This window comes from Panulirus ornatus, chromosome 35 (genome assembly GCF_036320965.1).
Source record: "Panulirus ornatus isolate Po-2019 chromosome 35, ASM3632096v1, whole genome shotgun sequence".
Lineage (NCBI taxonomy): Eukaryota > Metazoa > Arthropoda > Malacostraca > Decapoda > Palinuridae > Panulirus > Panulirus ornatus.
The window spans coordinates 2395847-2409288 of NC_092258.1; the positions used below are offsets into that span (position 1 = coordinate 2395847).

Consider the following 13442-nt stretch of genomic DNA (forward strand, 5'->3'; position numbering starts at 1 on the left):
TAGCTAAATCCAGATCAAATATCGGCAATGAGAGTTCTAGTTGTTGATCTGATCAAAGTCTGACAGGTGAAGGTCATAAAGTGACTGTTTCTTGCAAGAAATATATGTACCAAATTCTGAAAAGGACTGTGATTGTGTGATACAGTTCCCGTGTATGATACAGTCTCTTGCATGTGATACAGTCTCATGTATATGATACACACTCAAGTATATGACAGTCTCCTGCACTACATGACTGTCGTATACAGTCTGCCACACTCTACAGGATTGTCATACAGTCTGCCACACTCTACAGGACTGTCATACAGTCTGCCACACTCTACAGGACTGTCATACAGTCTACCACAACATTACACAGGGACTCACCTCCCTGACTGGTGGTGACGGTGACGGGCTGGGCCGGCGGTCCAGCCCCGACCTGGTTAATGGCCCTGACGGTGACGCTGTAGGCGGTGTAGTGCTTGAGGCCGGTGATCTCGGCCGTGAGGGCGCCGCCCCTCACGCTCCGCCACCGCTGGTCACCATCCTCACCCACATCGGCCTCGTGGTAGCCAACCTGGTACCCCGTCACCTCACCGGGGCTCAGGTGCGCCGCTGGAGGCTGTCACGTCATCAAGATGAAGACGGTTTGAGATATATCTACATATAGTGACTGCAGACAGGTCAGTGTAGTTAAGGTCAAGAGACAGTGTCCAAGAAAGACCCGTCCTTACACAAGAAAGCTATTTTGATAAAATATGAGACATTTCCTAACTGGCGATACCAATATATTAGCAAAACGAATGATAAGGGAGGAGGGAAGGTGTTGGTGTGGGTGGTTAGGTGAGCCAGGGTAGGTGGGTAAATGATCAGTGGGCGTGTACTGACCTGCCAAGAGAGGGTGACGGTTGCCTGCTGGCGGGCGTGGGCACGGAGGCGTGTGGGCGGGGCTGTGGGCGGCTCCTGTAGGGTAGTGATGCTCAGGGTGGGCGAGGGGGGTGAAGCCCCACGCGCGTTGACGGCTAGAACCTGCACGTGGTACACGCGCCCTGGGGAGAGACCCTGTAGGGAGAGGGAGGGAGGAAGGGAGACTAGTTCATCGTGTTCTGCTTCCGCCCTTAACCCCTCCCCCACCTTAACCCCTCCCCTACCTTAACCCCTCCCCCACCTTAACCCTTCCCCTACCTTAACCCCTCCCCTACCTTAACCCCTCCCCCACCTTAACCCCTCCCCCACCTTAACCCCTCCCCCACCTTAGCCCCTCCCCCACCTTAACCCCTCCCCCACCTTAACCCCTCCCCCACCTTAACCCCTCCCCCACCTTAACCCCTCCCCCACCTTAACCCCTCCCCCACCTTAGCCCCTCCCCCACCTTAACCCCTCCCCCACCTTAACCCCTCCCCCACCTTAACCCCTCCCCCACCTTAACCCCTCCCCACCTTAACCCCTCCCCACCTTAACCCCTCCCCCACCTTAACCCCTCCCCCACCTTAACCCCTCCCCCACCTTAACCCCTCCCCCACCTTAACCCCTCCCCCACCTTAACCCCTCCCCCACCTTAACCCCTCCCCCACCTTAACCCCTCCCCCACCTTAACCCCTCCCCCACCTTAACCCCTCCCCCACCTTAACCCCTCCCCCACCTTAACCCCTCCCCCACCTTAACCCCTCCCCCCACCTTAACCCCTCCCCTACCTTAACCCCTCCCCCACCTTAACCCCTCCCCCACCTTAACCCCTCCCCCACCTTAACCCCTCCCCCACCTTAACCCCTCCCCCACCTTAACTATGGGAGATTCGGGACGAATTTCAGCTGACAATTTAGGGAAAGGATTCAGTGATAACGTTATGAGGAAGACAAACAGAATATTGAACTCGCGTAAGAGGAAGACAACCACAACAATCATCTCATGTGTGAGGAAGACAGTCAACACATTCATCCTACGTGTGAGGGAGACATTCACCTCACATGTGAGGAAGACAGTCAACACATTCATCCCGTCTAGAGAGGGTGTGTGCAGGGGCCAGCGTCTCACCTTGACGGTCGCCTGCGTCAAGTCCCGCGGGAGGGTCGTGTTGGTGGGCGTGGCGGAAGCGTCGTGGGCTGGCCAGTGCTGCAGGAGGTAGTGGGTCAGCGGGGAGTTCCCATCGAAGGGCGGCGCCCAGGCCAGCGACACGTGGCGGCTGGTGACCTCCCGCACGTGTACGTGGCCCGGCGGGTCAGGTCGCTCTGGAAGGGAGAAAGTTACGGGTGAGGTTATATGGCAGGTCCCGCAGGTGGCTTCATAACATTAGTATATCTTACGTCATTCACAATTGCTTCACCGCTGTACCGAGAATGCTACCACCCATCTTTGGCTCATCATTAATTTGCTAAAGGAAAAAATAAATCTCATTGTTTCTCCTCACTACAGGATGATCCCTGTTTCTTCCCTGTTTTATCCACGTATACCACTCGTGTGACTCATAAAGCAAAAAGAACAGGTTCTCTTTGTGTCTGTTGTATCCCCAAGTGCAGACCCCGAGAGACATCATACCGACGACGTTGAGGAAGAAGGTCATGGAGTCGGAGCCGTAGCGGTTGGAGGCCTGGCAGGTGTAGACGGCAGCGTGGGCGCGGGTCGTGGACGATATCACCAACACTGAAGTCCGGCCGCCCTCCTCCAGCCTCACCTCCAGCTCTGGTGACGACGAAGCTGTCGGGGAGAGAACGCACGACACCCATCAGCTCACCAACGGCGCCACTGACTGCTGAGGTGCCACACACACACACACACACACACACACACACACACACACACACACACCAACACGTCAATACTGTGAGGCACAACTAACAGATCCTAGTCGTTTATGAACATAAGTAGTGTTAAATCTCCGATGGCAAGTGATATATGTGCCACGGATGGTGAGACTATCAAGTATGGTGGAGGGATGCATTGTGACGACGTCCAAGGTGTGGTTACGACACAAGGGGTATACTGATGACAGCCGGGATGAAGGTGAAGACAAACGGGGTATGGTGAGGCAGTTAGGGAAGACGTACCCTGCATGGTGAAGACCTATCGGGTAGAGTGAGGTCGTACTGGGTACACTGGGGACTTACCGGGTATGGCGATGCCGTCGCGAGTCCAGGTGATGGCTAGGGGCAGGTCCCCACGCGCAGGGCAGCGGAGGGTCAGGCTGTCACCCACGGCTGCCGATTGGTTCAATACCCTCTCCTCCATGCGCGCGCCCTCTGACGTACCAAAACATTAGGTAAACCACCAGAGTCTCGACACACCTACTATGTAAGACTTAACTAGCTTTTAGCTTCAGTATGTGGTATCAGCTGGTGTGGTACAGCTGACTGTAAAGAATGTACATAGAGAAAAAAAGACTAGTTTATGACTAACGAGCCTTGTTTTCTGTGTGATCTTACCAATAGGTATTCTAATTGAATTTACTAAGAAATGCAAGTGTCCTGTGGATTCTATAGTCCAGTCCTAACGATGTTGGTTAAGGCCATCACAGTGTTATCCCATGTACGTAAGTGATTTACTTCATGTATCAAGCAACTGTAGAGGTTACCAGATAACTAACGTAACTATTGGAGAAAATGCAGTTCTGTGGCATAGCGCGTCATGCACCCGTGTGGATCATTACCCACGAGATGGTGGCGTTGAACTCACCGAGGACGGAGAGCGAGATGGTCTTGGTGATGGGCGGGTTGACGCCGTTCTGAGCCAGGCACAGGTACCGCCCGCTGTCCTCAGCCCGGGCATCGCGGATCCTGAGGGACCCCGGCCGCGGCGTCCTGATGCGCCACCCGTCCCCGACCACGGCTGCCGACTCCTCCACACCTGCGCCATCTGTGGACCAGACCAGACGGCATTGCGCGAGGAATCAATCGTCCAAACAACCAACTGGGGGTTACATCTCTCGGACGTGACAGCGCGGCCCTTAAGCACGACGTTACGACCCTTGGGTATGATGGCCTAGCCTTTGACTTGACGGGGTTGGAATCATGTCCAAGGCCAACCCATAATAACCAAAGGTCGTACCATAGTTAAATATTCAAGCAGCTAACACATAGGATAGGATAAGGAACCGACATATGTAGGGTCGGGTGTCAGGGGAGGGAAGGAATGTTGTGAAGGATAGAGGCGCCATCTTTTGGACTTTATCCAAAACTTACACCGATGTACGGCGTAGGAATAATTTACGAATACAGACAGTGGCTCTACCTAACACAGAAATCATGACCGACTGGCCAAAAATGATGGAAGAAAACCGAGAGTTATCAGAGCAGCCGCCCCTCTCTGCTATGTATGGGTCTCTTAAGGTAACGCCCCTGGAGATGTGTTATCACAACAGCAGCCGCCCAACTGCCTTAGTTTGACCCTCTCACACTCCGAACGTTAGAGACGTGTTTATGTCCCGCACGTGTCCTGAGTGCCAGGCACTGTCTTATCCATAAATAATATAAAGATGATAATGTTGAGGGTATCTAATTAACAAAGAAGTACAGATGAAATGGCCGCAGCTCATCATGAGTGGCTAACAAATGTCTTATCGTCAACATAAGCGAAGGAAGGAAAATGATGTTGAATATTCTTTAGGAAAGTTATGAGAGATGTTAGTGTAAGAAGAAGCAAGAGAGTAGCCTCCCACCTGAGCCAATATCAGTAATCATGTTCAGTAATGATTTATTTACCGGCCATACTAGTGTGTGTTGCCAACTGTAATGTTCTAGCCTTAAGTTTAGCTCACATCTTCATAACTCTTCCCCGGGTCATCTCCCGGGCGGCCTGACTCCAACCCTTGCTCCCTCATGACCTGACCTAGGGCCTCGTATGACCTGACCTGGAACCGTGCGACCTGACAATAATATTCTGCCATAAGCCAGGTGGAGGCTGTCTCGGACCTTCATGAATATTTCCTAGCCACGTCCCGCTAGACCAGCCCGCCACCGCTCGCGTCGCATCGCTCGTCAAGCTTGGCATTTGGAAACAAAAAAATCCACCACCACCAGGAGGAGGAGAAGGAGGGGAAATCCTACAAAGTCTGTTGAAAGTAACGTTCATTTACTCTTGCTAATGGTGACACGACCTGCCCTAACTCGGGCGCTGGGTACACACTCAAGTGACTCACACTTGTACCTACAAGGATTGTATGGCTCCGGCAGTGTTAACCACATCATGCAACATACCTTCCAGCTTCGCTTCTACAGCAGACACACCACGTAGGATCTGTGAGCTACCCGGCGGACTGTAGTCTACATATGATATCATGTGACAGGACTGGAAGGACGTTCATAAATGCTGCCCGGTCATTTCTCGTGTGACCTGGCCCCGGCCCGTGTGACCTGGTCTGGACCATGGGTTCTGACCTGGGTCAATGTGGCTTGATCTGGTCCCGTTCTCCGGCTCGTGTGGTCTGACCTGGGACCACGATTCCGTACGGTCGAAACCTGACCCGTTATGCCTTGACCTATGTCCGCGTGACCTGACCTGGGCCTTGTGTTACCGTGTGGCCTGGACCCGTTCCAGAGCGACCTGACAATAATACTCTCCAAAATAACCCGGGTGGAGACTGGCTCAGATCGTCATAAATATTTCCTTGCCATGTCCCTCCAGACCAGCCGTCACCAGTGGCGTTACATCAGCCGTCACACCTCGCGTTACATCAGCCGTCACACCTCGCGTTACATATCAGATGTCATGCTTGGCACACACACAAAAAGATGTAAGACATGGTGTAAAGTCTGGCGAAAGTAATGTTTTGTTTACTGTTGCCGTTGTTTACGTAGTCTGTGACAAGTTGACCCCCCACTACTGTCCATCACGAGATGTAAACAAAGATCTTTGACAAGTTTGCCTTCAGCAAACTAAGGGTATCCCGTCCCATTTTCTGTTCGCTGACGTTGTGCATGGGTGAGATACGCTAGTTCCCAATTCATCTAGTCACGTCTGATATATATATATATATATATATATATATATATATATATATATATATATATATATATATATATATATATATATAGATAGATAGATAGATATGTATATATGGGATTGAGTTAAGCGCTTTCTGGTTTCGCTTTCGTAAAAGAATCGTAAACCCAACATCTTTTTTTTCTTCTTAGCCAATCGTGTTTGGCTCCCCCCAAGCAGTGTTGCCGTGATGGTCTCCGTCAAGACTGACCGCATCCTCGAGGATAAACAATCACTGGAGCTCCATGTCTAGGGTAAACACTGGATGTTGTTTACTCGCCATTCCCGTTGGTGTTCACCAAACATTTTCCGTTGGGTCAAAAAACTAAACGTACCATGACCACGTCAAATCCTCATGACTAACTTCTGCACCTAACTTGCCGTAACTTGATATCTTATATTCCCTTTACTTAATTTCATAAAGTTAGGAGACTGATGGGAATTTCTTTTGCCCCGTAATTCGCTGAATTAATATTGCATTAAACGTGAGCAAACCTCATCCGGTTGTTGCCCTTGTGATATACACAGGAAATTAATTTTCCCGCTAAAAGCTTCGCTGCAAATCCTCCTCCGTTACCCAACCACTGAGCCAGCAACCCTCCGCGCGAACCTGATTCTACTCCAAAGGTTATTCCAACCTGGACTGTGAGTTAACTACTTCTATGGAAGGCTACTATCCAGGAAAATATCGCCCTTTAGATGCTAACCTCCATCGGAATGGCACTGTTTAAGACGCCAGTCCCACATATCATATACTCCCTTTTCATAACTGATGAGACAATAGGGTCAAAGTGTCGGATGTATCAACCTACATACGCACTTACAGACGTGAATATAGTGAAACATATCAGAGAGGGAATCCGACCCTCTAACACTTCAGAAGGAACCGTGATGTCGCCTCAAACACCAAAGATATTCTTGTAGTAAGAGAGTAAAGTGTACTGTAACCTCGAGTTACATCATGAGACGTCCCAAATCTTTATACTGAGACGAGACACTGATACATAATACCGTGACACAACGTTTGACGTCTGCGTGTTCATAATGAGACGAGAGAACGAGACGTAACACTGTAGTGCTGCATTATATGATACATCACACACGGAGAGTCCAGCCAACTGTGGCCTTGGAGCTGGAGTATTGGGGGAGAGGTCTATCCTGCAGATCTTCTGCTGTGAGAGACGGTGGAGGGAGGGAGGGAGGGAGGAGCAGTTCCTCTCCTGACACGGCCGCGTGAATGGCCAGTAATGGCCTCAAATAACGGCGCTTTAATGAACAAACTTGGGAATAGTTTTCGTCGGTGGGAGCGACTGGGCCAAAGCCAAGGATCAACATTAATTAAACTTGGGGGGTCGGAACCCAGGAAAGAGGGATTGGAAGCCGCCGCACCAGGGATTTCCTCCGCTTTCTTCTCTTTGATGAACGGAATCATACGGAATTATTTCCTTTTATTTTCTGGAAAATCACCGGGATTACTTGCGGTCGGGGAGGAATCATCATTTCTTAACCATTTCCTCCTCTGGAAAATCATCGGATCTATCCAAGGTCGAGGGTTTTATTCCCTTCCATTTTCTACAAAAATCAAAGGATTTATATCTGTGATGGACGGAGTTTGAACCTTTTATACAGACAGGTCATTATACTTACATTAGAAATGTTAACATTTCGCTTCATCACATTTTTGTTTTCTGTGTTAGCTGAGACGACACTGTTAACTGGAGGCCCTAATCGAGGTCATCTCATTGACGCTATATATATATATATATATATATATGTATCGACCAGCCAGCCCCTAGGGGAGGATGAACAGTTGGACTGACTGTGAGGCAGCTGCCGCGATCAGGATTCGAATGTTTGAGTACTCAACCCCGTGCGGGCCCATGAATGCATCATAGCAACGCTACCGCTACATCACGGAGGTCCAAAACATAAGGCTATAAACTGATAGAATGATTGGAACTCATTCGAAATAAACTTTAACCACTTAAGTGAGACGGTACGACCCTTGAGCACAACGATACGACCCTTGACCACGACGATACGACCCTTGACCACGACGGTACGACCCTTAAACCTATCCTGAAAGGATCAAGTCAAACACTAGACTGTCATACCGAAAGGTTGTACTGTTGTGCTCACGGACCGTCGTACCGTTGTGCTCAAAGGGTCGTACCATCGTTCTAATGATCATTCCCTCGTTTGCAAAGGGGGTCAGACAAGTGCACCACAGGTCAACTACAGCGACGTTAATGAGCATAACATACAGTGCGGAGCGAGCGACGCAGCCCGTGTCGTTCACGGGTGAAATTCTCGACACGATCGCCTCCACAAACTTTCGTTTCTTAAAAATGGGAAGGTCAAATAATCCCAGGTGTCGATCCCCGAACCTCTCCACTCCAGGGAGGAGGGAGGGAGGGAGGGAGGGGGATAAATTACTTCACAGTTGTGTTTATTTTTCTTCACAAGTCCTGCCGGGGCAAGAGAGTGTTGGGCTTACGACATGTCGCTCACTGAACCAGGAAAGAAAAACTTGTCGTCTTGGCTGGAGTCCACACCGCGATATAGTGTGATTTTCGTCAATATTTGAAGAGGAGTAATTGACGGAGCTCTCGTTCAGTCTGCACGTGTAAGAAGTCGCTACTGCATTTCTTACGAGTGATAATGAAGTTATGGCTGACTGGTTCTTCGTTATGTCTGAAATTCTGAAATATGACAATTCATACGATCTTTTTTCACTATCATTAATTTCATCATATTTTCATTATCATTTACCTCATCTTCTCATTAACTCCATTATTTTTTCATTATCATTTACCTAATCTTTCCATTAACTCCGTTTTCTTTTCATTATCACTTACCTCAACTTTCCGTTAACTCCATTATCTTTTCATTATCATTTACCTCATCTTCTCATTAACTCCATTATCTTTTCATTATCATTTACCTCATCTTCTCATTAACTCTCCATCATCTTATTATCCTCTCTCGTCTCCTGAGAACTGGAAGGAACGCAGATATTTCCGCCCTTGACGAACTGCAGGGGTTGGTCTGGTCTACTGGACACATGTTTCTTTGGTTCATCATTTTCTGTTTTATTATTCTCTTGGTTTATTTTAGACTTTGGTTCTCTTGATTCCTCCTATCAACCCTTGTCTGACGTCTCTTAAACACGATGGTACGGCCTTTGAGCACGACGGTACTGGCCCTTAGACACAACAGTTAAGCCATTTGCTTCTGATGGCGTGACCTTAGATCTGAACCTTCAGGGGTGAGGTCAGAGGTCACGCCATGATACCCAAAGGTCACACCTTCGTGCTTGAGGGTTATGTACCCACACGGTCATGGAGTAAGTTTAGAGGGTTAGAACACACACAACACGTGATCCACGACCAGCAAGCAGCGCCTGAAAGATACAGCAAGCACTCTGAAAGCGATACACAAGCACATAGGAATATCTTATAAGTAAATATAAATTAACATTGATACACATGGATTATGTGCACAACATCAGAGGTTCGTAATGAAAGGATATAATTATCTTCTTAAATTTTCCGTAGAAAAAATGTTTATAATTTAACAATGAATTATTTGTACGAGTATGAATGTCTGTATACATGCCCATGAATTTACATAAATGGGTATATGCTTGTGTGTGTGTGTGTGTGTGTGTGTGTGTGTGTGTGTGTGTGTGTGTGTGTGTGTGTGTGTGAACCCTGGCATGTATGAGCCTATATACTTCCACTAATGAGTTCTGGGCGTGGCCACACGACGGGTTAGCTCATTACCACTGTTCAACGAGGCTCATTTTACCTCACCGTTCACTGTGTTCATCAAGTTCACTCAATATTCCACTGACACTGTTCACCACGTTCGCTCAGTGCTCCACACACCATACTCATGAGTTCGTGCACTGTGCGTTACAAGGAGGGGAACTAAACAGCCAAATCAGGTGTTCACTCAATACTATTCATAACAATAGGTTTCAAAAAGCTAGGTTTTTCGTTGATCATTTTGATTTCTATTAAGAAAGTTATGAAAGTGGGTTTAAAAAAATAATCTTACATGTGCTCTAAATCTTACGTTAATGATTACAAAGCTGGTTTAATTGTTACACATAAACCCTGTGTGGCCTTCTGTAGCTTCTCAGGAATAGAAGTTTATATATATATATATATATATATATATATATATATATATATATATATATATATATATATATATATATATATATATATATATATATCAGTGTTCAGTGTAGGTGGCATATGTATGACATGTGAGCAGTGTTCTGTATACAAGAATACCAGAATAATGGCGGTCGTGGAGTGAATCCTTTATTTTTCGGTCAGTTAATTAATGAATAGGAAATTAGCAATCATGATGTGGGTATTAATTGAGAAGCGACCGAGGGCCATTCACCAGAACCTGGAAGCTCCTCGCCCGATATTTTATTGCTTTGTTCGCTTAATGACGCTTTTGTTGGAGCGAGAATGGTGGTGATTGGTGGAGGGGGGGGGATGGGAGGGGTTGATGGGTGGAGAGAGAGAGAGAGAGAGAGAGAGAGAGAGAGAGAGAGAGAGAGAGAGAGAGAGAGAGAGAGAGAGAGAGAGAGAGAGAGAGAGAGATATTCAGTGGTGGTGGTAATGGTGGTAGTAATGGTGGTGGTGGCAGTGATGATGGTGGTGGTGGTAGTGGTGATGGTTGTAGTGATGATGATGATGATGGTGGTGGTGGTAGTGATGATGATGGATGAGTGGTGGTGGTTGTAGTGATGATGATGATGGTGGTGGTGGGGACCTTGAGGACGACAGAGACAACAGTGGTGGCAGCAAGTGACGTAAGAATAAGACAAGTTAAACAACGTTACTGTATCTTCCTGTAACAACAGCGACAAATGTTATGAAATCATCATCATCTGACCCGCCAACATACACATGACCTTCCCTGCACCAGACCCCTCCTGCTCATGGCTCGAGAGCACCAACATATATACGTTGCCAATATATAATGATGCTTCAGTCCTCAAACGTTATTTCCTAAAACTTTCCCTCCCATAATCACACAATACAGGAAAAAGAAGAAACTTTACAACATGTGATCTATTGTGTTATAATTGAGTGCTTTTAAACAATACGGAATTCATAATCGGCAAAGAAATATTTGTAAATGAACAATATTTAACGCCAGGCCAAAGAGCGTGTAACAGAAGGGTTATTTGATACACCGTTTGATCTGCCAATCCTGGGGAAAAACTGCCATTAATTGAGGATTGAGCTGCAGTGCTGTGTGCGATACTGGGCTGGGTTTTTACACCCAGGATGCACGATGAAGCCAATTTACTTTTTCTTGTATCATTGAGGGTAACAACGCAATATCATATATCACTCGTAGCTTTATGGCACTTGGCTGTGTATATATATATATATATATATATATATATATATATATATATATATATATATATATATATATATATATATATATATATATATCGATACATAACGCATACATGAGCATATGCATATATACATACATACTAATTATTTGTGTATTTCATCACCTGAAAATGAAGGAAATCTGTTCAGTCCTACAAGGTTCCTTTAGAAATTAATACAACTCAAATGTAGAACCACAAATGGAATTTTATAGTGTAAAGACTTAACCAGGTCCAGTCTGGCGTCTCTGGTGATCAGAATATATAATTAATTCATGATTCTCTCGGGAAACAGACGCACCCCCACGACCACAAACTCATGATTTCATAAGGAATGAAAAGTCGTGAGTATTGTCCGCCAGCTGCATGTGACGGTGCAGTGTCCACAGTGTTACGGCTACAGATAATGCACAGCTAACCCTACCAGCACGACGGTACGACCCTTAAGCACGACGGTTCGATCCTCGGGCACGAGGGTACGACCCTCGAGCACGTCGGTACGACAGTCGGGTTCCTAGGCGTTCATACTTTCCTGCTGGACATGTTAGCGTAAGTCTGGTCCATGGTAGACGTCTCGTACATTATGATTTTGAAACTAAATTCGTCTTTTTATAGGATTCAGTTTCGAAATAATGTCCTCAAATTATGTGCCTGCAGTCCGCAGCCCACTGTTGATGACAGGGCCTGGGAAGTGCCTCGCCTGCCGAATGTTGATGATGCAGTACTGGTGGCAGATTCGAGTGAGAAACTGTAGAAGTTGGTGACTGGGAAGAGTGTGTGAACGGAGGATGTTGTGAATAAATGTGAGTAAGAGCAAGATTATTGGGTTAAGCAAGGATGAGGGACAGGTTACTAAATCATGGAGAGGTCTGGCGTGCCTGGTTGTGGATAGGGAGCTGTGGTTTCAGGGCATTACACACGACAGCTAGAGAATGGATATGAGGCGCATGTGGCCTTTTGTGTCTGTTCCTGGCGCAATCTAGGTAAGATGAGAAAAGGCAATCAAGTATGGAATATATATATATATGTATGTATATATATATATATATATATATATATATATATATATATATATATATATATATATATATATATATATATATATATATATATCTTTCTTTCATACTATTCGCCATTTCCCGCCTCAGCGAGGTAGCGTTAAGAACAGAGGACTGGGCCTCTGAGGGAATATCCTCACCCGGCCCCCTTCTCTGTTCCTTCCTTTGGAAAAAAAAAAATAACCCGTGATGTAGATGAGAGAGACTGATGAAATAAATCCATTGAGATTCGTTTGGTTTCTGACGAACTGAAACTTAAGCCTCGACTATGCATATATATCATCAATACTTAACGCCGGTCATCAATATTCGGTGGACTCAGTGTGAACACACTCGGCCTCCCAGGGCCTGAGAGACTCGCCACACTTGACACTCTCAATGATTTACCGCTAAAGCCCCAAGCATCAGCTACAGGTGTGATGAAAGATTCACACGGGGTGGATGAAAAAAAATCAATAAAGTGGTACATGACATGTACACCCGTCGATGCTGGTGTGTGCTGATGTTCAGGTACACACACACACACACACACTTGAGTCAATACACACACACACACACACACACACACACACACACACACACACACACACACACACACACACACACACACACACACACACACTGGAGGTAACGCCAGCAGTTAATGCGTCTGGAGACGAGACGGCGGCTGCTAAGTGTTTGGTCAACATGACGTAATTCCTGGTAGCCAACTGTGTCCACATAGTGCCAGGGTCAACATAGCCATGTGGGGGCCAACTGTGCACACACAGTACCAAACATAGCTATGTGGGGGCCAACTGTGCCGAGGTCAACTGGGGCCATGTATGCCCTACATATTTCCATGGTCATCATGGCCTGGTGGTGGCCACATATTGTCAACATAGTCATGTGGTGGCCAACATAAAACAGGTATATCACCTCAATCTTTGCAAGTACTGTCGCAATGTGTACTTACATATCTTACTTCTACGTATGTTCCTGCTAAGAGTGGAATATGT

The 13442-nt window shown here is 46.9% G+C and overlaps 1 protein-coding gene across 4 annotated transcripts in view; it reads right to left on the minus strand.

Annotated features, from left to right (window-relative positions):
* LOC139760076 (cell adhesion molecule Dscam2-like) overlaps window positions 1–13442 on the minus strand; it is a 217225-nt gene that overhangs the window by 28926 nt on the left and 174857 nt on the right. For all 4 annotated transcript variants that reach the window (XM_071682875.1, XM_071682877.1, XM_071682876.1 and 1 more), the window contains exons 14-19: window positions 3649–3828; window positions 3084–3215; window positions 2515–2673; window positions 2014–2207; window positions 868–1041; window positions 367–601 (exon numbers count right to left, since the gene is read on the minus strand). In XM_071682875.1, coding sequence (XP_071538976.1) covers window positions 367–601; window positions 868–1041; window positions 2014–2207; window positions 2515–2673; window positions 3084–3215; window positions 3649–3828 — 1074 coding nt within the window. The remainder of the gene's footprint in view (window positions 1–366; window positions 602–867; window positions 1042–2013; window positions 2208–2514; window positions 2674–3083; window positions 3216–3648; window positions 3829–13442) is intronic.